Source organism: Pogona vitticeps, chromosome 5, assembly GCF_051106095.1.
Source record: "Pogona vitticeps strain Pit_001003342236 chromosome 5, PviZW2.1, whole genome shotgun sequence".
Taxonomy (NCBI): Eukaryota; Metazoa; Chordata; class Lepidosauria; order Squamata; family Agamidae; genus Pogona; species Pogona vitticeps.
The window spans coordinates 117,331,826-117,354,716 of NC_135787.1; the positions used below are offsets into that span (position 1 = coordinate 117,331,826).

Genomic DNA, 22,891 nt, shown 5'->3' on the forward strand with positions numbered 1-22,891 from the left:
AAGCTTCTGCAGTTTAACCCACAGCGCCACCAGATTTTTAAAAATTGTTATAAAAGAAACAGATGTTCCAGAACATCTAACTGCCCTGATTCACAATCTTTGCTCTAGACAAGAGGCTACGTTTGGGAGAGAACATTACTGTACAGTGGGGTCTCTACTTAAGAACGTCCCTACTTAAGAACAATCCAACTTAAGAACAGCTCCATTTGCTAAATTTTGCTTCTACTTGAGAACAGAAATCCAAGATAAGAACAGGAAAAAAAAAACCTTTCCTGCTCTTTTTTTAACCTTAGGTCATCTTAGGTTAAAAAAAAAATCTCCCCCTAGTGGTAGAGTACGTATTAACCAGCTTTGCATTAGTTCCTATGGGAACTAATGCTTCAATGTACGAACGCACCTCTACGTAACAAAAAAACAGCCAGAATGGATTAATTGGTTTTCAGTCCATTCCTATGGGAAATTTTGCTTCAACTTAAGAACGTTTCAACTTAAGAACACCATTCCAAAACGGATTAAGTTCTTAAGTAGAGGTTCCACTGTAGTTTCTATGGACGGAAAAGAGCAGATACGGATTAAATGGTTTTCAATGCATTCCTATGGGAAATGCAGATTCAACATAAGAACTTTTCAACTGGAGAACTACCTTCCAATACGGATTAAGTTCTTAAGTAGAGACCCCACTGTATTCCTATTGCCGTCCCATCAAGTCAATTCTGAGTTATGGTAACCCTTTCCAGAGTTTTCTAGGTAGAGATACTCAGAAGTCATTTACTATTCCCTTCTTCTGGGGGCAGCTTGCCCAAGGCCCCATAAACTGGCTCTTCTAGAATGCATAGTGGGGAACTGAACTTCCCAACCTTTGGCTCAGCCTCCAGATATCTAACTCACTGAGCTATCTAGCCAGCTTTGTCTACATTAGATGCAGTAATATGCCTTGATGTCACACAATGCATCGGCTGTAAATATGATCAAATCTGGATCCTGCCTGTGTTTAACATTATTGGTGTGAGAAATGACAATCTTTGCTAAATTTTGAAAGTGATTAATAGGCACTTTTACACATGAATATCCATGTGCAAATGAACAACAGTCATCGTCCTTTCTTGAAATGATGCTAGGAATTCCTTCTCTGTTTCATTATTTTTTTGTAAAACTGTGTGGTTTACCTCCCTTCATGGCTAGGATTAGTTATGGGAGGGAATGAATAGTGACAAGAAATCATTGCACAATTAGATTGAAAGAAAACAGGAGTGCTTCCCTTGATGGAGAGAGATTATGCAGCTGGATCAGTGGTTCCCAAATGTTTCAGCATCACAGCTGTTACTTGATTTTTGAGAAACTCTTCCAGCTTCCCACCACCACCTTTACAATTATCTAACTCTTTCATTTAATAAAATCAAGTTCAAAACTTAAAATTAAAAATAAATACAAAAACCTATCAGAATTGTTTTAAATGTATTTCCATGGTTTGAAACTTGAAAAATGGTTTAAGCTATTAAAAATACTCCCCCCCATCATAACAATGTCACAGTTTCACAATCTGCCCTTGGCATTTCTTAGTGGTATTTTAACAGCATGCTCCTAGTTTGGCAACCAATGAATTATGTACAATGCAAGAGAAAATGATTGTTTTCTTTTCTGTAAAAAGTAAGAAGTAGATTAACAACACAATCGTGTTGGACATAGCTTTGAATCTCTGCTTATCTAAAACACGGTGATTGATTTGTTGGAGTGAGAGGGTCCCAGTGCTCATAGAGAGTAAAATGTGCCCTTCTTGATAATCTTCCTAGACTGGGCATCTTTCCGTTTAGAACATCTGCGGAAACAAGCATATCAGCAGATATGTCTTTTTAAATGCTTGTAGTGGCGGGTGTAAAAAAAGACTGCACCTCTTGAAATTTCCAGTGCAACAACTCAAAGTAAAGATCCATTAATAACAAAATGCTGGCTATCCTTAGTCCAAGCCAATTCTATTGGTCCCGCAGGTGGCATTACCAGCTTTCAGAGACAGACCTATAAAATGAAGCATTTGCAGCAGCTGTTGTAAATGCAAAAGAAAAAAAAAATTACACAATCATCTAGCTTTTCCTGCTAATTAAACCTGTTCTCATTAGACACAGCATATATCTGACCACCTGATGCTGGGATTAATAATCCAGAGTGGATGGTTACTCTGGAATTTCTATTTATCAGTTTAGAAGAGCAGACAGTAAAACAGATCAAGCAATGAAATTCTTTTTTCCCTCTAATCAGATAAAGCCTGTATAGAACAAAAAGAGTGGCTAAGGCACCTTGTAGGACTGCAGTCTACAAGTGAATGACTAGTTCAGAGTCTTCTTGTTTGCTTTCACAGGACTTCATTTGGAACTTGTTGCCTAACCTCTTTATTTGGGATTATATTCACCCATAGGGTGGACCTCTGTAATTGATAGTTCTAATGGAACGAACTTCTAAAAACAAATATTTTGTCTATGTAATGCATTAGCATTCCCAAAGTGTATATTGCAGACTTTTAATGCTATTTCTTCTGAAATTACCTAAATGCAAGTCACTTGATCTTTTTCTCTTCACCGTTGTATACGCTGTACTAGCTGAAGGTCTGCATGGTGGTACTTGAGTGCTGTCTTGGCAGTCCTGTGATCTTCTCTGTATTTAGCCCATCTGGTGTACCATCTCATATTCTGGCACATGAGGACATCAATTTGCTGGTCTGGATTTAACCAGTGCTGAGGAGGAGAAGGAAGCCCTCCTTGGGAGCCACACATATACCATTTCGAGTTTCGCGATGGGAGAAATGTACGATATCAATGGAAAGCAATGAATAAAGGAGGCTCCTGATATTGAGTAATTTAGTGAAGACAGAAGTGTACAAAGTCGCCTTCGATAACTTATTCCTCTAAATGCTCTTAATATTCATTTTTAATTTGTTTTCTTGTATTTTTCCCCTTTTGTATTAATTTTGGGTCTAGATTGGTGAACCACCATATTGGTTATATAGGGTACGCGGGGTTCTGAGTTTTAATTTTTAAACTGACTAGAGTATTGTTTCCACTAAAAGGATAGCAGATAAATCAAATAAATAAACCATATCTTGGTCCATGTGCATGTTATAATAGTCTGGTCCTGGATCTCTCAGGTCATCTGATATTGGAGAGTCTGCTGCATATACTGTATTAGAAGCCATAGTCTCCATTGACTCTCCAGGCTATGAATACATAACCTAGTGTTCTCTGGGTCTTGTGGGCGGCACTTCTCATAAACCCAGCCTGTTGGTGATGACTGGAGTTTATAGAAGGCTTACAGTAGGTCCTAGAGGGAGTGGAAATTTGCATTGGTTCTTACAGTAATTGCAAACTCATTGACAGCTTTGTTGTAAATTAAACCTAACCTATTTTTGCTGATCTGCCCCACTCATTAATATATTCTGGATTTCAGTTCCCATTATTTCCAAACAGCAGGAAGGCACTGGTTTGAGAGAAGACTGCTATAGGTTTTTAAGTATAAATTTGAAGCACTGCATTTAATGCAAGACCATCATAGTAAACCAGTCATTTCATCTTTCACGGTAGAATTAGAAGGCATGACAGTTAACTCATCTCTCTGTTGCAGTAAAACCTTGTGCATTTGCTTGAAAACATTGTATTTTAGCTCTAACAGATTAGACTATAAGGATGTCCATGTAATTAATGTAAATCCATTCTTCTTTATTTTTCTTTGCAATTATTCAGTACAATAGAACGTGATAATTGGCCACACTCTCAGCTACTCTGACTTGGTTTGGACCATTTTTTTTCCAAACCTTACTCTTGATATAGCCCTAAGCAGAATGGGAAGCGAAGTTGAAAAATATTAGAAATAATTTATGGAGAAGGGTATGTGTGCCCTCTAGTGGGAAAATCACGAAAAAGGATCAACACATCGGAATAAAAATTTTTTCATGGGTTGTGTATAAAACTGAGTAGAGACAGAGATTATACAGTATTAGACTTTTTGGATCGTAACTTTTATAATCTGTCTGGGATGTGTAATCAAAAGGAATGTTCCTAAACTCTGAGGAAAGAAATTCCCCTGTTTTAATCCCCCTGGGATAAGTAGGTGATGAGATTCTGGGGAGACTAGCATTCTGCCCTATAGCCCTAATTACTACCAGCCTTTTAAAGCCAAAGGGAGAACTGGAGAAAATGCATTAGGAGAGAAACAAATACATTTGAGCCAAAGTATGATTGCTTTACAGATATTGTATCTAATTCATTGTCTATAGTGACTGTAGAATCCAGACCATGAAGATAGAAACAACATACGACTATAGCTTCTTCATAATACAAGCAGCTGGGGAAACAGTGAACCAACCATTTCAGATGTACATAAAGCCATTCTCTCATTTGAACCAACAGTTAATGTATACTGTACATTGAACAAAAAAACATCATCTTCCCTTCAGGACTGATAAAAATACTGTGTAATACATGCTCAAAGTAATGGTAGAATCGGAGTGTACAAATGTTCTGCTTTGGAAGGATGGTACAGCTATTTGTGAGGCATTATATGGTGACCCCGGATGTTCTATGATGGTTGAAGTTTCCATGCTATTTGCCATTCATACTAAATGAATGTGCTTTTTGGCAAATTTTTCTGCTGCATGTATTATTTACTGATGCTGCAGTTCTACTTCTCAGTCCTACCAGCTTGTGAAAGTTTGAAGTTTCTGTTTCTGTTATGTGCTTGCAAGTTGCTTTTGATATACAGTGTCCCTGATATGATGTTCAAAGCATGTGAGATGTTCAAGGAGTTCTTCACTATAACTTCCTTCCATTGAGTTTCTACAACCAAGTTGGGATTTGAACCCAGCCCTCCCGAGTCCTAGTTTTATATTCTGTCCACTAAACCACAATTTCTACTTGTGCCTTTGATCTAACTGAATAGTACACAGTGGAAAGTATGGGTTGAAGATTGTGGTTACCTCCCTTCCTTGGACAAGTCTAGCTTTTCATGGAACATGTCTGATTCTGGAATGTGTTTCACAAGGAACACTGTTGAGTGACACATCCTCCTCCTATAGATTTATCAGTAATATACTATGCCAGACTTATCACTTTAAGTCACTGGTTAAAATGGCAGCTTTCTCTCTTTTGCAAGTGGCTGGAGCTTCTGTGGAGATCCAGATAGAATAATTTGGGAGATTTTGGCTTGTTTTGTATGTGAGTCTAAAATGTTATTATATTGTTAGTTATTTGGTTATCTTAGATTTTTCAGTGAAGATAGAATTTGATTTCCCAACATTGTTATCTATGTGTTTCTACATTTCAAAAAGTAGAGAGATTTCCAGAACATAAAGACATTTTGAATAAAGAAAAATGTTATGTCTAAAAATATAACCCATAAAGAAAGGAATTAAGTCAATTTATGGATCCCACACCATCATGACTTGAACAATGGGCCCATTGATACACTCTTCTTGTGCCTTAACTACCACCACAAACATGCTGTCTGTAATCTAGTAATGAGTTGCAACCAGAGTAGGCCCACTGAATCAGTGGGGATTTGGTGAATCAACACCTATGTAAGTTCGATTGATTCAAAGTATTTACTCTAGTTATTACTTACTGCTAATGATGGTTTATCTCTATTTCTGGCCAAACACTGGACCTTAATCTAGTATGTTTGTGTAGCGAACAGCCCTGCCCTCACCTGTCCGTCACAGCTGAACAGTGGAGTAGGAGCCAATGAAAGGACAGAAGGTGGAGCTAAGGGGGGAGGGGGCTGGATATAAAGGCTGGTGTATGGAGTATGAGGGGAGATTCTGTGAGTGAGAGACTGTGAAACTTAAAAGTGAACTTAGAGTGAGTTAGAGGCCTGTAAGAACGCTGAATGGAACAGAGTCTTAATAGAATTTTAAGTTCAGAGTAGGACTGATACAAATACAAGTGACTAGCAACCTGTGATTTACCTATTAAATAGTAATCATATGTTAACTTCCCTGATCTAATAAATTGAGTTAAGTTTTAAAAGCACACTTGTCTCCTTGATTAAATGGTATTGAAGCAGCAATACCTGGTGGCAGCGAAGAAAGAAGAAGAGCAAGAACCTCGTAAAGACCTGAGGGAATAGGGGCTTCAGAGGGGATCGCCACAGTTTGGTTGGAATAGAATTAAGGTAGAAGGTGCATCAGTGAACCCATGTTTTGAGAGAGGGTGGGAGGACTGATCTGTAGTCCAAATTTTCTTGCTTTGGGAGTATAGCTTTAACTATAACTGTTGGCTTAAAACTCTTCATAAGAACAGAAGAGCCCTGCTGGATCAGTCCAAGGGCCCATCTAGTCCAGTTTCCTGTATCTCACAGTGGCCCCACCAGATGCCTCTGGGGGCACACAAGACAACTAGATACCTGTCTCCTGATACCCTTCCCCTGCATCTGGCATTCTGAGATATCTTCCTTTTAAGCCTGGAGATCATACATCCCCATCATGGCTTGTAACCTCCGACTGACTTTTCCTCCAGGAATCAGTCCAATCCCCTTTTAAAGGCGTCTAGGCCAGATGGCATCACCATATCCTGTGGCAAGGAGTTCCACAGACTAACAACACACTGGGTCAAGAAATGTTTTCTTTGGTCTGTTCTCTTTTCCAACACTCAATTTGAGTGGATGTCCCCTGGTTCTGGTACTGTGTGAGAGGGAAAAGAGCTTCCCTCGATCCACTTTATCCATCCCCTGCATCATTTCATACATCTCAATCATGTCCCCCCTCAGGTGCCTTTTCTCCAGACTAAAGAGCCCCAAACACTGTCCTCCCTCATAAGGGAGGTGCCTCAGCCCAGTCATCAGTTTAGTCGCTGTCTTCTGCACCTTTTTCAGTTCCACTATGTCTTATTTGAGGTGTGGTGACCAGAATTGTACACAGTACTCTCCTCTTTTGCAAATATCTTCTTAAACGCAGAATGTTCCAAAGGAACATTAGTCTGTTGCAACAAAAACATGAAAATTTTGTGCTACCTCAAGTGCTTGTATAGAACTTACTAGTCCTTAGGGTGTCACAAGACTTTTTATTGTTCTGCCCTTTAAATGCTATCTTTTTAAAAGGTACCATTTGGTCAGCACGAAATGTAGCTTTTGGTGGTGCTCAGAGGGGATTTTCTGTGTTTTGTTTTGTTTTGTGTTTCTTGTTGAAAGTCTTATAAAGTTTTTTATATCCTTGAGGTATGTCATAGGAGCATAATAAGGATGTGTATTACTTTTTTCTGTGTTGCAGAATATCTGGAGCCCAATTTGAAATAAGTTTGTCATCAAGACTTTATGTTAGTTCCTTAGTTATATTTAAAGATAAGACACAATTCTATTTATTTATGACTGGAAGGATGCTCCATTAAAAGCAATGGGATTTAATTCTGCAAAGGTACAGTACAGTATGTATAAAATTGTATGAAAGCAGCATTGTGTAAAAGCATTTGGTGGATTTGTTTCTACATCTTATAATGCATGTAGCTCAACTTATGAACATAGGTCTCTTATAAGCATGTGGCAGTCTTTGGCATGCTGATCAGGCCTATTTAATGTTTACAGTAATACTGATTTGTGCATGGAACCAGTAAACTGTGCAGCAAGAGAGCTAATGCCACCTTAGTATCCAAATCTACCTTTTGTCAAATTCAGTGGAGGTTTTCTCATTGTGCTCTTATGCCCCACCTCCAGCATCGTGAGGTTCTTTGGTAAACTGCTGTAAAATTGCATTTTAATTTATCCCTGCCTCTGAATAATTTTTTTTGCCATTTCAAAGTTTTTATGTGCAATAGGATTGCACAGCACTACTGAACAATAAAAATAATAATCAGAATAGAAAGTCATTTTTATATTAAAGGTAATATTGAAGGAGATGTAGGACTTTTTTTCTTTTTCACTTCCTTTTACAATTATAGGGAAAAGTTGTAGGACTAGCTTGGAGGAATGGCTCAGCCGAACAATTTGCAGTTTGATCATTCTTACACTGTTGTGAAAAGTGACACACTCTGACATAATATACTTTGTGTTGCTATTAGTAAACTCATTTTCTAGGTACTTTTCCTTATGTAACCATGTATACATAGAGCAGATGTCAGCCGTCTTGAGAGAGCTCCAAACTTTGCTATAGTAGAAACAATTAAATCTTTAATTAAAAATGCTGAAGAGAGGGGACATTGGAAAGGCAGCCCACGAGAAATAAACATGATCAGAGGCCATGGAACGTTTACTGACTAGGAGAGAAATAACACAGAGAGAGGGAATGGAAAATCATGAAAGAAGACACAGAAGGCTGGCAGCCTAAACAAGAGCACTCCACACACCAACATTATGTTCTTTTTAATGGTCAATCACAGTTCTACATTGCCCTCTCCTTGCTTCTGATTCCCCTCTCTACCAACAGCTGCTGGAATCTTTTCCTGTAATCAGGACAAAGATCATGCCCACAAGTCTGTCTTGTCCAATGGAATACACTTTCGTTTCTGTCCCTTCTCATTTGCTTCTCTCTCTTGGCAGGCTTTCCGCTTGTGATTTTCCAGGAGCATGTGTTCATCTGTTATTGTTAGTTTTGGCTCTTGAAAGAAAAAATGTTCTGTAACTCTGGAATGTCCCTGATGCTGCATGTTCCTTTCAAGAGACATCAGGAAAAGCATCTGTAAAAAAGCCATGACAGAGGTGAAAACAAACAACACAGAGAAGGTAGTTTCAGGAGAGAAACTGGAAACAATTTCTTGTAGAAGAGGGAATAAGATGTGGTAAACATGTGTTTCCTTGCTTCACAGGACTGTAGTACCAGATGATGATGACCATTTTGTTTAAATGTCCATTCCTCATCCCATAATAATCTGTCCTGCCATCTTATTTAACAAGTGTTAAAGTAAGTCTGCTTTCTCTCCTACCTGTTGGAACATACAATGTACACCAAGCACAATTCTACACCTCTCTGCTCTGACGTAAGTCTCGCTGAGATCAATAGATTAAAATAAAACATAGTGCCATGAAAACTCTTTTACAAGTCTACATTGACTCTGTCTTGTACATTGATAAAGCTGAACCTTTTTCTCTTTCAAGATAAAGACATTAATGCAATGATCATACCAACAATGCTGCATGAAGGTAAGCATTCCTTCCTACCACAACAGTAGCTGTATACTGTATATCTAGTTTTCATAGGGATGGATTTTTTAAAAAGCAAGTTTTATTTTTGATGCTTATCTAGTCTTATGGGCAGGATGGTATGTGTGAAAATAATCTGTGCATTAGCATTATGCACCAACCCAGCCAAACTGTGAAGACTCCTTGCATACTGTTTTCAGATTTATGTCTGAAATATACTGTATCTTGTTGCTTTTTATATAGTATTAAAAAAACCACTAAAGGTTAAAAAATGCAAAAGAATGAGAAGTATGAACACAGTTATACTCTATTTAAGTTGCTATATCATAAACATAAAGAAAACATTAGCTATTCTAATGTGTAGGCACTTTGGGTTGTGACTCGTGCTCAGTCTATTATATCGGCCAGTGTCCTCTTGAGAAATTTTGCTTGATGCAGCGTGATATCAGCAGTGGCAGACTGTTGCTAACTGAAGACTTTTTTTAAAAAAATCTTAGAATATCTACATATTCATCTCACTGCATGCAAGTTACACACACACCTCAAAATAAACATATGCCTGCATATGCTGCTTATGATGTCATTCCTGCTATACCAACAGAGCTCTGCAACAAGTCATTCACCATTTTTACAGAAAGCTGGATGAAGCTTCACTCATTGGTTTGGAAGTGTCTTTTGGAGGGGGGAAATGAATGAAATACACACTTTTCAAATTAAATTGTAAATAAAAGCTAAATGTATAAATAATGACATCCATTGTGGGTCTGAAAAACCACGCCAATAACTCTAGGCTTATGGTACCCAGCACGAATTCATGTAATTCACATGAAGGAATACTCAACCCTGGCCAAGAGTCTCTAAGTCTTTTGTATATCATTGTTATCACCATTTCCCACACATAGGGAAGAGAATCTTTCTTCTTTTTACCAACGCCTACTGGCAATGTATCACTAAATCTGGGCAAAGTCTGAAAAGACAATGATGTCACTACTGGGATATCAATCCAGACTCCAGACTTACCTTCTGGGCAGGGTGACAATTACCAATATTATCACACAACAGCCTCCTCCCAAGATTCCACTGTCAGCCTAGCAACTCCTCCCCTGAACTGAGACAGTAATTATGGATGATCTGGTTGACCAGGAAGAAGCCTCCACACACTACAACCAGCCAATGCACTCTAGTGCTCTCACAAGGCAGCTGCTTTTTCACACTGCCTCAGTTCCTGGGAAGGGTGTTACTCGCGTCACAAGGAACTTTCCTGTGCTTTCTTCTCCTTTATTGAGACTTCCTGCCATTATTTGGGTGGGGGATACATTCTGCTTCAAGTCACGCTCCACCAAGACTCGAAGACTTTGCACATGTGTGGGTCAGCTTCTAGCATCAGCTAGTATTACTGAGTCTAGTGGCTAGCTAAATATTTTGTAGCTGTCTGAATGTGGTCCCCAAATCTATAGACATAAATGGTCTGGTTCCCTTTGCTCCCATTTCTAAATAGATTGAGGCATGTTTATTTTATCCACATGTTGATGTCTACAAGATGGGATGTTTACAGGTTTAAAGTCTCTTTCTCTCTCTCTCTTTGGAACACTGGTAGTTTGTGTTTAGATATGTTTAAAAAGTTATAGCCTTCTATCCCCCTGCTATGCGTTTGTGTGTCTTTGTCTGCATGTTTGTGTGCTTGGCAGTCTGCTGTTGTTTTAACTCCAGTGAAAGTGCTGTTTTAAGCTCCCTGAATTGGTGTCTCTGATTACATTGACATTCATATTTACAGAAATCTCAAAGGGTTTTCCTTTCCCTAGCTGTGTATTTGACAATGTGCCACCTCCCTGTCATGTGTAACTGGCACGCGTCTATTGACTTCCAAAAATAGACCAGTTTCCTTTATGAAGAGATTTGGACCAGACTAAAGAGTGATATGTGAGGAGTTCAGGATCTGCTATGGAGCTGAGGCAAATGCACTTGTTATGTTAGCAATATGAAGATCATGTTAAAATAGTCTGAGCATCTTGATTTGTTCAGGATTGTGATGAAGGATCCATTCAAGACAATTATGCTCTAGCTAGTTTTACACTGTCATTTCTGCCACTGGGGAACAGACCTAAAAATCAGCATCACTCTCAGTAGCAACCACAAAACAATACATCCTCAAGCAGTCCCAAAGGGGGAAAGAAGGACCATATATTTTTATTTTTTTAACAGCTGAGAAACAGCTCATTAATTTGCAGATAATGAATGGAAATGAAAGTTCAGCTGTGTGGAGTATGCATTGTCACAAACATTGAAAAGGGAAGAAAGGAGTGATATACGTAGTGTTAAGTCAATAGCTTAGTCTATATGGCAACCCATTCCCCAGTTCCTAACTAATGAGCTATGGAGCCACATTACCTTGACAAGAAAGTCAGCCAAAGCAAGCAGAAGGGTTTCAGCTAGTGAGGAATGTCTTACAAGCCTCCACAGTGTGGTACCTATTCTGAGATACATATCTGATGTGATAAAACAGATGCATTTCCAAATTATAAGGCAAAACCGAAATAAAAAGTAGACGGCAAAAAGTTGTTTATCTGAAGTGGACTTATCCATGAAAGCTCACATTAAACATATAGCAGTTAGTCTTTAAGGTGCCATAATGTTTTTGTCTTCTTAATTTTTTTACTTTTCTTTTGATTTTGTCTGATATGCTAGTGCTGACTGACATGGCTACCATTTCAAAACTAGTTTTTAACATATTTTCCTTGATTGCCTCTTTAGAAAGGTTTGCACACAGGGAAAGAAGATGCTGGATATAAGATTGTAATAGAGTTTATCTAAACTAAGGAGCCATATCATGATAGGATTGTTTCACTGTCATTCTATGCCCATTTGGAGCAGTCGTTGTCTCGACAAATCTTTAGGCTACTTGCAGAACAGAAGAGTGAAATGTTCCCCTTAGATGTTGGTTCATTCCAAGAATGAGCAATAAGGACACTTCTATCATGTTGAAGGTGAACAGTTATCCTATGGGATTAGTTTTTGTGGAACATAAACCATTTAATCAACGGTATTAAGTGTTACCCATATGCATACAGGCATCTCATTTGAGGTAAAGATGGGTACAGAGAAAATAAGAATCATAAACACCAGATTGGATTCAGGAATAGATGTATGCAATTGGGCTGCTGGAAACAGATTTCCTTCCTCCAAGGTAACTCGTTTGGCTGCCTCAAAATAATTCATAAAAAGTTGGGTTTCTTGCTATTGTATGTGGAAAGAGAGAATCTTAAAAATAAAAGTATAAAGAGAGAAAAAATCTGGTTAAAAATCTGGTGGAAGGAGCCCCTTCTCACATTGGTGCCTTGTCGTGGTGAAGGGGCTTAAGTAATTCAGAGAAGCTATGGGCTATGCCATGCAGATAAACCCAAGATGGACAGGTCATAGTGGAAAGTTCTGACTAAATGCAATCCACCTGGAGCAGAAACTGGCAAGCCACTCCAGTATCTTTGCCAAGAAAACCCCACGGACAGAAACAAAAGGCTAAAAGATATGATGACGGAAGATGAGCCCCTCTGGTCGGAAGGTGTCCAACATGCTACTGAGGAAAAGAGGAGGACAAATACAAGTAGCTCCAGAGGTAATGAGGTGGTTGGGTCAAAGCCGAAAGGATGTTCAGCTGTGGACGCACCTGGAAGTGAAAAGAAAGTCTGATGCTGCAAAGAAAAATACTGCATAGGAACCTGGAATGTAAGATCTATGAACCCTGGTAAGCTGGATGTGGCCAAACAGGAGGTGCCAAGAATAAACATTGACAACTAAAATGGACAGGAATGGGCGAGTTCAATTCAGATTATTATCATATCTACTATTGTGGGCACAAATCCCGTAGAAGAAATGGAGTAGCCCTCATAGTCAACAAAAGAGTGGGAAAAGCTGTGCTGGGGTACAATCTCAAAAATGATAGAATGATTTCAATACGAATCCAAGGCAGACCTTTCAACATCACAGTAATCCAAGTTTATGCACCAACCACCGATGCTGAAGAGGCTGAAATTGACCAATTCTATGAAGACTTACAACACCTTCTAGAACTGACACCAAAGAAGGATGTTCTTCTCATTATAGAGGATTGGAATGCTAAAGTGGGGAGTCAAGAGACAGAAGAAACAACAGGTAAGTTTGGCGTTGGAGTTCAAAATGAAGCAGGGCAAAGGCTAATAGAGTTTTGTCAGGAGAAAGTTAGGTTACCTACCTGTAACCATGGTTCTTCTAGTGGTCCTCTGTGAATTCACACAAATGGGTTTATCCTGCGCCTGCACAGGACGTTCAGAAGATTCTAGAGCTTTAGGGGGGGAAAGAAACCAATTAGTCCCCCCCTCACAGGGTGTGAGCTTCGCCTCCTCAATCTTCCTTCAGTTTCCCTAGGTCCGCTATTATCATACAGTGGAGATATTTAGATAAAGTAAACGGTACCATATAGTGGAGGTATTAAATAAACGAATGGTACCGTGATGGACAGAGGGGAGGAAGGGAGGGATGTGTGAATTCACAGAGTACCAGTAGAAGAATCACGGTTACAGGTAGGTAACCTAACTTTCTTCTTAGTGGCCTCTGTGAATGCACACAAATGGGTGATTAACAAGCTTACTCACCAGATGGAGGGCCGTCACGGAAGAAGAGATGACAGGATTGCCCTTCCAAATGCGGCATCATTTTTGGCCCTGATATCAAGGCGGTAGTGCTTCGCAAATGTCAGAGGGTTAGACCAAGTGGCCGCTTTATAGATATTTTAAATTTGGATGCCTCAGTGTAGAGCTGTCAATGTGGAGACAGCTCGGGTAGAGTGTGCCTTGAGGTGATCTGGTACCGGCTTGCCTGCAGGTTGGTATACCACCTGTATCAGTTGCACTATCCATCTGGATATTGTCTGTGGGGAAGCAGGAGCACCCCTGTTGGTACTGTGGTAACATAGTAATAGACATGTAGAATGCCTAAATGTGTTGGTCCTATGAAGATAGAAGGCAATGGCTCTTCTCACGTCTAAAGTATGGAGCTTACGCTCAAGCGGTGTGGATGGAGACGGGAAGAACGTTGGAAGTATGATGGCTTGATTCATGTGGAATTCTGGTACCACTTTGGGTAAAAAGGATACATCGAGATAGAGGGTGACCTTATCTGGGTGCATTTGGAGATAGGGATAGTCTGATCTGAGAGCGGATAGCTCACTGGCTCTCCTAGCTGAAGTGATTGCTACAGGAAAGGCAGTTTTAAGTAGAGAAAGTAGTTCAAAGGGAGGCTTCGTGAGTACTTCAAGAACGAGCTCAAGGGACCATTGAGGTACAATTCTCTGAGATGGTGGGCGAATGTTTTTGAGGCCTCTGAGAGATCTTTTAAGTGTTGGGTGAGAGAAGAGTTTGGTGGAGCTGGATCCAGGAGGGTGGTGAGTTACTACTGATGCAATGTAAACATTAATGGTAGAATGAGCCAGATCCAAGGTTGAAGAGGTGTAGGATGAAGGTAAGCATAGTGGAGAGAGATGCTGGGATCTGGATAAGTCTCTTAGATTCAGTAAATTTCAGAAAGGATTTCCATTTGTTTCCATATAGGCGAGAGGTGGATGGTTTTCAAGCCTGATTTAGGATTGCAGTGAATTCCAGGTTATCCTCCACACCGTCAGGTGCAGGGACCAAACATTGGGATGGAGGATAGCTCCATCATTCTGGGAGAAGAGAGACGGTATTGCTGGTAAGTGAAATAGATCCTCCATTATCTCTCTGAGGTGAGCAAACCACGGCTGTCATGGCCACCACGGGGCGATGAGAATCGCATTTGTTCTGTATCGGATTATTCTGGTTACTGTTTTGAGTAACATTGGTATCGGAGGGAAGACGTACGTAAGTTCTCCAGACCAAGGTATCATGAAGGCATCTCCTAGAGATGCAATATCTGAGCCTGCTCTTGAGCGGTATCTGGAGGCACTTTGCATTGAGCCGGGAGGCAAAGAGGTCTATTGTGGGTTGGCCCCATCTGCAGCAGATGTGCAGGAATACAGTGTCATTGAGTGACCATTCGTGCATCCTGATGGGGAACCTGCTTAGGCGATCTGCCAGGAAGTTGTCTTCTGATGAGATATGGATCGCCTGATGGAATATATCGTGGGTGCAGCACCATTCCCAAAAGTCTATGGTGAGGCGAAGGAGGGGTCGTGATCGGGTTCCTCCTTGCCGGTTTATATAGTACATGACGGTGGTGTTGTCGGTCAGGAATTGTACTGCTTTTCCTTCGAGCCTGGGGAGGAATGAGTAGAAGGCTTTTATGATGGCCAACAGTTCCAGTTGATTTATGTGAAGGGTTCTTTCCCTTTCTGACCATAAACCATGTGCCTGAAGCTCTTGGCAGTGAGCTCCCCATCCCGAGAGGCTGGAGTCTGTTGTTACCTGAATAGAGAGAGACGGAGGTGTGAATGCTCTGCCAATTAGGAGGTTGGGAGCGAGAGTCCACCAGGTAAGTTGGTGTGCCACATACGGCGGTACCCTTAGCTTCTTTAGTGGTGTGTCTGTTGAAGGGTCGAGTTGGGAGAGGAGCCAAGATTGTTCTTAATTTGAGTCTTGCATGAGGAACCACTGATGTAGTGGAGGCCATGAGTCCCAACAGATGTTGGGTATCGGGGACAGTGAGAGTCGCAAGAGGTTGAAAGTTTTGTAAAGCTCTGCCAGTTGTTGCTATTTTGTCTTGTGATAGGAGAGCTATTGCCTGACTGGAATCTAGTTGTGCTCCTATGTAGCTCATGTGTTGAGATGGTACTAGGTTCGATTTTTCTTGATTGATCTGTAGGCCCAGATTGTGCAGGACTCGTAGAGTGGTGTTTGTGGCATCCACGGTGCATTGGTAGGTGTTGGCAACCAGGAGCCAATCATTGATGTACAGGAAGATCTTTATTCGCTTGGTACGGAGGTATGCCACCACTGGGGCCATGCATTTTGTAAATGTCCTGGGGGGCTGTAGAGAGCCCAAATGGGAGGGCAGCAAACTGGAAGGTGGTGTCTTGGAAGCGGAACCTGAGAAATTTCTGATGGGACGGATGGATCAAGATGTGGAAATAAGCATCCTTCAGGTCAATGGTGACAAACCAGTTCCCCTGAAATAAAAGGGGGAGAATGGAGTCAAGAGTTAAAATATGGAATTTCTTGTAAAGAATGTATTTGTTAAGCTGTCTAACGTCCATGATGGGTCTAATACCCCCACCTTTCTTAGGGACTGCAAAGTAATGAGAAAAGAAGCCCCCGCTTGAGTCCGAAGGTGGTACCAGGACTATTGCCTCCTTTCTCAGGAGAGATAAAATTTCCTCCTGTAGAGGTAAAGAAAAAGGGGTGGGCTTGGTGGAATTTATCAGGGGTGTCTGAAAAAATTGGTAAGTGCACTCGTGATGATGCTTTAACGAAAGGGCTGGTACTGGGAAGGCTGATGGTAGAAAGGCTTCTTGTAAGGAGGTTACTGGTATCTGTAAGGCTGGTATGGGATGTAAGACTTGGCTGTTTTTCTCAATTTATGAATGTTTTCCATTGTATCATTGGTGGTAGAATTGAAGAGTCCTGTGCCATCAAAGGGGAGGTCCTCAATTTTAGTCTTAGTATCATCCATGATGTTCACTGATCTGAGCCAGACATGCCCTCTGACCGCTATGGAAGTGAGCAGGGACTTGGGGGCAGTGTCTGCACTATGCTTCGCTGCTTGTCTTTGTTGCTTAGTGAGAGTGTTAGCTTCAGCATAGATATTGAGAACCTCAGCCTTAAGTGGCTCTGAGAGTGATTGAAGGGTGGGCAGGATTCTGTCCCAGAGATGTCTTTGATAGGCACCCATTGCAGCCTGGTAGTTAGAGATTCTGATGAGCAGAGCTGCCAGGGAATAAAGCTTTTTTTTCCAAATGAGTCACTTTTTCTTCCTTCTTTATTCGCAGGTGTGGAGGATGATCTGCCACAAGATTTGTATTGAGTAGTTTCAACCACAATGGAGTTAGGCACTGAGTGTTTAATCAGAAAATCTGAATCCACTCCATGAGTCTTATAATGGTGCTCAATCCTTTGTGGAATTTGAAGAGTTGAGGGTGATGTGCCCCAAGAATTTTTAACCAGGGTCATGAGTGCTGGTATGAGGCTCAGGCTGGGAGGAGGAGTTTTGTCCTGCTCCATATCATGAAAGACTAGGTCCATTTCTTGTTGAGGGACCTGCGCGTCGAGCTTTAATGTCTTGGCCATGCACCAAATAAGTTGCAGATATGATGAAAAATCCTCCAAAGGCAGTTGTGGAAGATTGCCAGTTTTACTGGTATCAGGAGTCTTGGACTCATCGGATGAGGATGAGTTAGCACCTTGGTCAGATGAGTGAGGAGATGATGGTGGTCGCAGTACCGGTGCTGGTAGCAAGGGTTCAGGATCTGATTGAATAGAGGCTGAAAGGGGCTCTGTATCATGGTCATGGGGACCAGAGTAAAGCGTGGCAGCCTGTACCGGAGGGTGGCTCCTGTGATGCTTAGGCCGTTTGGTGGGTACAGGTGGCATCGTTGCCATCATTCTCTTTCGGGATGGAGGAGCTTGGGGGGTGGGGTGGATAGATCCCTCTGAGGCTGGAGAGATGCTTGCATCGGAGGTGCAGGAGGGTTCCATGGCTGGTATACTGGTCCTTTGTATTGATCATGGTATGCACAGCCTTGGTATGGAAAAGGCTGGTATTGTTCTTGATACGGATAACCACATTGAGGGTGGACCCTCTGGATGGTAGCATTGCTGTTCAAACCCTGATGGCTGGTATGGAGAGGCATGCTTGCATTTCTCCTTTTTCTTTCTAGGGGTGCATGGGACAGACTCCTGTTCCGATTCAGTCTCGGTATCAGCCTGCTCTGGTGAACAAAGGCTAAACTGGGCAATGGCCAGGCCAGATGGTGTGACGGTCTCAGAACGGCCCAAAGGTGGAGACAAGCTCAAAATCTTAAGAGCCTCTTGGGCTGGAGGTAGAGTATGATCCTCCCTGTCTGATAGCCTAACAGCATCCATCACAGACTCTTGTGCTGACATAGCAGCCATAGAAAGAGATGTAGCAGCCGGTTTGGCCATCTCTTTTTTTCTTTTTAGGATTGTCCTCATTCTTTTAAGCAGGCTTAGTCAGCCGTGGTTTCACTTTAGTGGCAGCAGACTTAGAAGGTTTATGAGAGTTCTTAGGTTTAACTGGTAGAGACGTTGTGCTGAGTAAGGACTAGTCAGTAGGGCTAATAGCAGATTTTGCAGCCTCTTGACAAGGAGCGATTGGAGCAGAAAGGGCTGCAGGCTCCATGGAGGGATTCAGAGTCTTTTCGTAAAGGAAAGATCTCAGTCGTTGCAGGAGAAGTTTAATGGCTTGCTTTGAAAAACTCCTGCAAGCAGCACATGACTGGGTGTGATGGAATTCCCCCTGGCAAAAAAACAAAAAACAAAGATTGTGTCCCTCTGTAAGAGGGATTTGATGAGATGAGAACAAATGGAACACTTTTTGAAGCCCATAGAGGCCATAAAATAAGAGGAAATAACAAAGAGGCAAACAGAAAAAACATTTAAGGGGGAAAGGGGGGGAAGGCAGGAAAGGGGGGAAAAGGGACAATAGAAGCAAGTAAAAGAAAAAGACCAAGGTTTCTATCGTAAAAGTTAATAATCTATTAGGAAAAAAACTGTAAAGAAAAGAACAATTAGCAAGCTAATAAACTTCCCTTAATCGCTCTAGCGTTTCAAAACATCTAACATGACCCACGGAAAAAAAGAAACTGAAGGAAGGTTGAGAAGGCGGAGCTCACACCCTGTGGGGGGGGGACTAATTGGCTTCTGTTTTTTTCCTAAAGCTCTAGAATCTTTTGAATGTCCTGCGCAGGTGCAGGATGAACGCATTTGTGTGCATTCACAGAGGCCACTACGAAGAACAAGCTGGTCATCACAAACATTCTTTTCTAACAACATAAGAGGCGACTCTACACATGGACATCACCAGGTGAGCAATATCGAAATCAGATTGATTATGTTCTTTGCAGCCAAAGATGGAGAATCTCTATACAGTCAGCAAAAGCAAAACCTGGAGCTGATTGTGGCTGTGATCATCAGCTTCTTATAGCAAAACTCAAGCTTAAACTGAAGACAGTAGGAAAAACCACTGGGCTAGTCAGGTATAATCTAAACCAAATCCCTTATGAGTACACAGTGGAAGTGAAGAACAGAGTTAAGGAACTAGATACGGTGGACAGAGTGCCTGAAGAACTATGAATGGAGGCTCATAACATTGTACAGGAGGCAGCAACAAAAACCATCTCAAAGAAAAGGAAATGCAAGAAAGCAAAGTGGCTGTCCAATGAGGCCTTACAAATAGCAGAAAAGAGAAGGGAAACAAAATGCAAGGGAAATAGGGAAAGTTACAGAAAAATGGAATGCAGACTTCCAAAGAATAGCAAGGAGGGACAAGGGGCCTTCTTAAATGAACAGTGAAAAGATACAGAGGAAAATAATAGAAAGGGAAAAATCAGAGATCTGTTCAAGAAAAGTGGAGATATTAAAGGAACCTTTTGTGCAAAGATGGACATGATAAAGGACAAAAATAGTAGGGACCTCACAGAAGCAGAAGACATCAATAAGTGGTGGCAAGAATACACAGAGGAATTATACCAGAAAGATCTGGGTGTCCCAGACAATCCAGAGTGTGTGGTTGCTGGCCTTGAGCTGGACATCCTGGAGAGTGAAGTCAAGTGGGCCTTAGAAAGCCTGGCTAACAACAAGGCCAGTAGAGGTGATGGCATTCCAGTTGAACTATTTAAAATCTTAAAAGATGATGCTGTTAAGGTGCTACACTCAATATGCCAGCAAGTCTGGAAAACTCAGCAGTGGTCAGAGGATTGGAAAAGATCAGTCTACATCCCAATCCCAAAGAAGGGCAGTGCCAAAGAATGCTCCAACTACTGTACAATTGCACTCATTTCACACGCTAGCAAGGTTATGCTCAAAATCCTACAAGGGGCAGAGGAACTAGAGACCAAATTGCAAAGATGTGTTGGATCATGGAGAAACCCAGAGAGTTCCAGAAAAACATCTACTTCTGCTTCATTGACTACACAAAAACCTTTGATTGTGTGGACCACAACAAACTATGGCAAGTTCTTAAAGAAATGGGAGTGCCTGACCACCTTATCTATCTCCTGAGAAATCTATATGTGGGACAGGAAGCAACAGTTAGAACTGGCTATGGAACAACTGATTGGTTCAAAATTGAGAAAGGAGTATGACAAGGCTGTATATTGTCTCCCTGCTTATTTAACTTATATGCGGAATACATCATGCAAAAGGCTGGACTGGAGGAATCCCAAGCCGGAATTAAGATTGCCGAAAGAAATAACAACCTCCGATATGCAGATGATACCACTCTGATGGCAGAAAGTGAGGAGGAACTAAAGAACCTTGTAATGAGGGTGAAAGAGGAGAGTGCAAAAAACGGTCTTAAGCTCAACATCAAAAAAACTAAGATCATGGCCACTGGTCCCATCACCTCCTGGCAAATCGAAGGGGAAGATATGGAGGCAGTGACAGATTTTACCTTCTTGGGCTCCATGATCACTGCAGACGGTGACAGCAGCCATGAAATTAAAAGACGCCTGCTTCTTGGGAGGGAAGTGATGAGAAACCTAGACAACATCTTAAAAAGCAGAGACATCACCTTGCCAACAAAGGTCCATATAGTCAAAGCTATGGTTTTTCCAGTAGCGATGTATGGAAGTGAGAGCTAGACAGTAAAGAAGGCTGACCACCAAATAATTGATGCTTTTTAATTGTGGTGCTCTTGAGTGTTCCCTGGACTGCAAGGAGAACAAACCTATCAATTTTGAAGGAAATCAACCCTGAGTGCTCACTGGAAGTACAGATCCTGAAGCTGAGGCACCAATACTTTGGCCATCTCATGAGAAGAGAAGAGTCCCTGGAAAAGACCCTGATGTTGGGAAAGTGTGAAGGCAAGAGGAGAAGGGGATGACAGAGGATGAGATGGTTGGACAGTGTCATCGAAGCTACCAACATGAATTTGACCCAGCTCCGGGAGGCAGTGGAAGACAGGAAGGCCTGGCATGCTCGGGTCCATGGGGTCACGAAGAGTCTGACATGACTTAACAACTAAACAACAACATATTTTCAGAGAGTAAGAAATGTTTGTATGGTTTGTGTTTGTTTTCTTAGGATATCAGGTCACTTCCTCTCCTACATCATCCATATCTGCAGACATAGTATGCAGGGCAGCTTCAGCTTGACTAGCTTGATAATGTGAACGATGATGTAGGCATTGTTCCCTCCCCCCCATTATCAGAGTTGAGTGAGGCTGTGCAGGTGCTAGGCCAGTGTCTGTATGCTGTAATGGCTGAATGAGGCCCAATAAATGGAATCTGAATGCCAAAAAGATGATGGCTCTCTGGTTTGATTGTTCTTATGTCCAGAAATTAGGTAGGTGGCCTACTCTAGAAGGGGTTGCACTCCCTTGAAGGATCAGGTAGATAACTTGGGCAGTGTGCAGCTGGTTCCATCTCTGTGATCAATTTTTATTTATTTATTTATTTATTTATTTATTTATTTATTTATTTATTTATTTATTTATTTAATAAGATTTATTTTATACTTTACTTAATTTATTTATTTAATAAGAATTTATTCTGATGTACTTTGGAGTGCTTGGGACCAGATTTGGTTGACCCATCAGCTATGACTGTTCTTGAGCAGGAACAATCTGACCACAGTGGTTCATACTAGGGGTGTGTTCTTTCAAATATTTGTATTTCAATTCCAAGAGTTCTCCAAGAATTCTGGGATTGCAGCCCAGAAACCACATTCAGTGCAGCTGTAGATTTCACGTGCTACAGAGAAGTTAGTCTTCCTGTTCATTAGATTCTATGGAGGTGTGTGCCCAGTAATTGTTCCTCCCAGGAAGCACTGCAGCAGCTTCCCCAGGAACAGCATTCAAGCCTGGAATGACAACTTCCAAGTATAGCAACCCAAAGAACTTCACCCTTCTCTTCAGACTAGAGGGAACTGATTCAAGAAGCCTCAAAATGTCTGTACAAGCCACATTCCAGTGCCTGTTCTGGATATAAAATCTGTATTACGCAAAATAGTATAGAATAGCAATTTTTTAAGAATGATAAACCGGAAGTTCATGATACATGTCACCAGAGGGTTTAATGCAACAAACCATAGTACATCCAAAAGAATTACATTCCCATACCTGTTCTGGGCAAAACAGACTAGAATAGCAGCATCTGAACGGACAACCTAGCAAAATTCACCTGTTCTGTCAGACTAGACAGGATTAATTGGGGAGGGAGGGGGACCTGTAAACAAAACCAAAAATCCATATTCTGCAGGGGCAGGGGAGGTTGAAATGGTGATGGCTGAATAGGAAAATCCAGCATCTTGTCACCACTCACACAGGGCTCAGTGACAGTTATTACTGAAGACACAAAACAGTCAAGGGAACCATGAATCTAGCATCTATATAGATTTTTAGTCTGAAACTGGTACCACAACATGGTTCCTGTGGAAGTTCTGTCACATTGTACTGTTTCCACTTAAGGTGCAATCAGACAAGGAAATAGTTTGCATTTTGGACCAGTTGTGGTACAGTCCGGTATAAGCTATTTCCCACAATGACACAACACATGTGGGATCGTGAAGCAATCTGATCCTGATCTGTGCCCAAGCTGGACCCTTTTTGGTCCAGCAGCAGGGCTACTCTGTTTGGGGGACTGGTCTGGAGCAATTCCTCCAAA

General features: G+C 41.3%; 1 protein-coding gene across 1 annotated transcript; it reads right to left on the reverse strand.

Moving 5' to 3' along the window:
* Positions 1 to 2,025: 2,025 nt before the first annotated feature.
* Positions 2,026 to 22,565, reverse strand: LOC144589516 (uncharacterized). The gene is made up of 2 exons (XM_078394347.1): positions 10,129 to 22,565; positions 2,026 to 8,645 (listed from the first exon to the last, which is right to left on the reverse strand). Exon 1 carries the CDS (start codon positions 16,054 to 16,056, stop codon positions 15,136 to 15,138), a length of 921 nt encoding a protein of 306 aa, XP_078250473.1. The 5' UTR covers positions 16,057 to 22,565; the 3' UTR covers positions 2,026 to 8,645; positions 10,129 to 15,135.
* Positions 22,566 to 22,891: the final 326 nt, after the last annotated feature.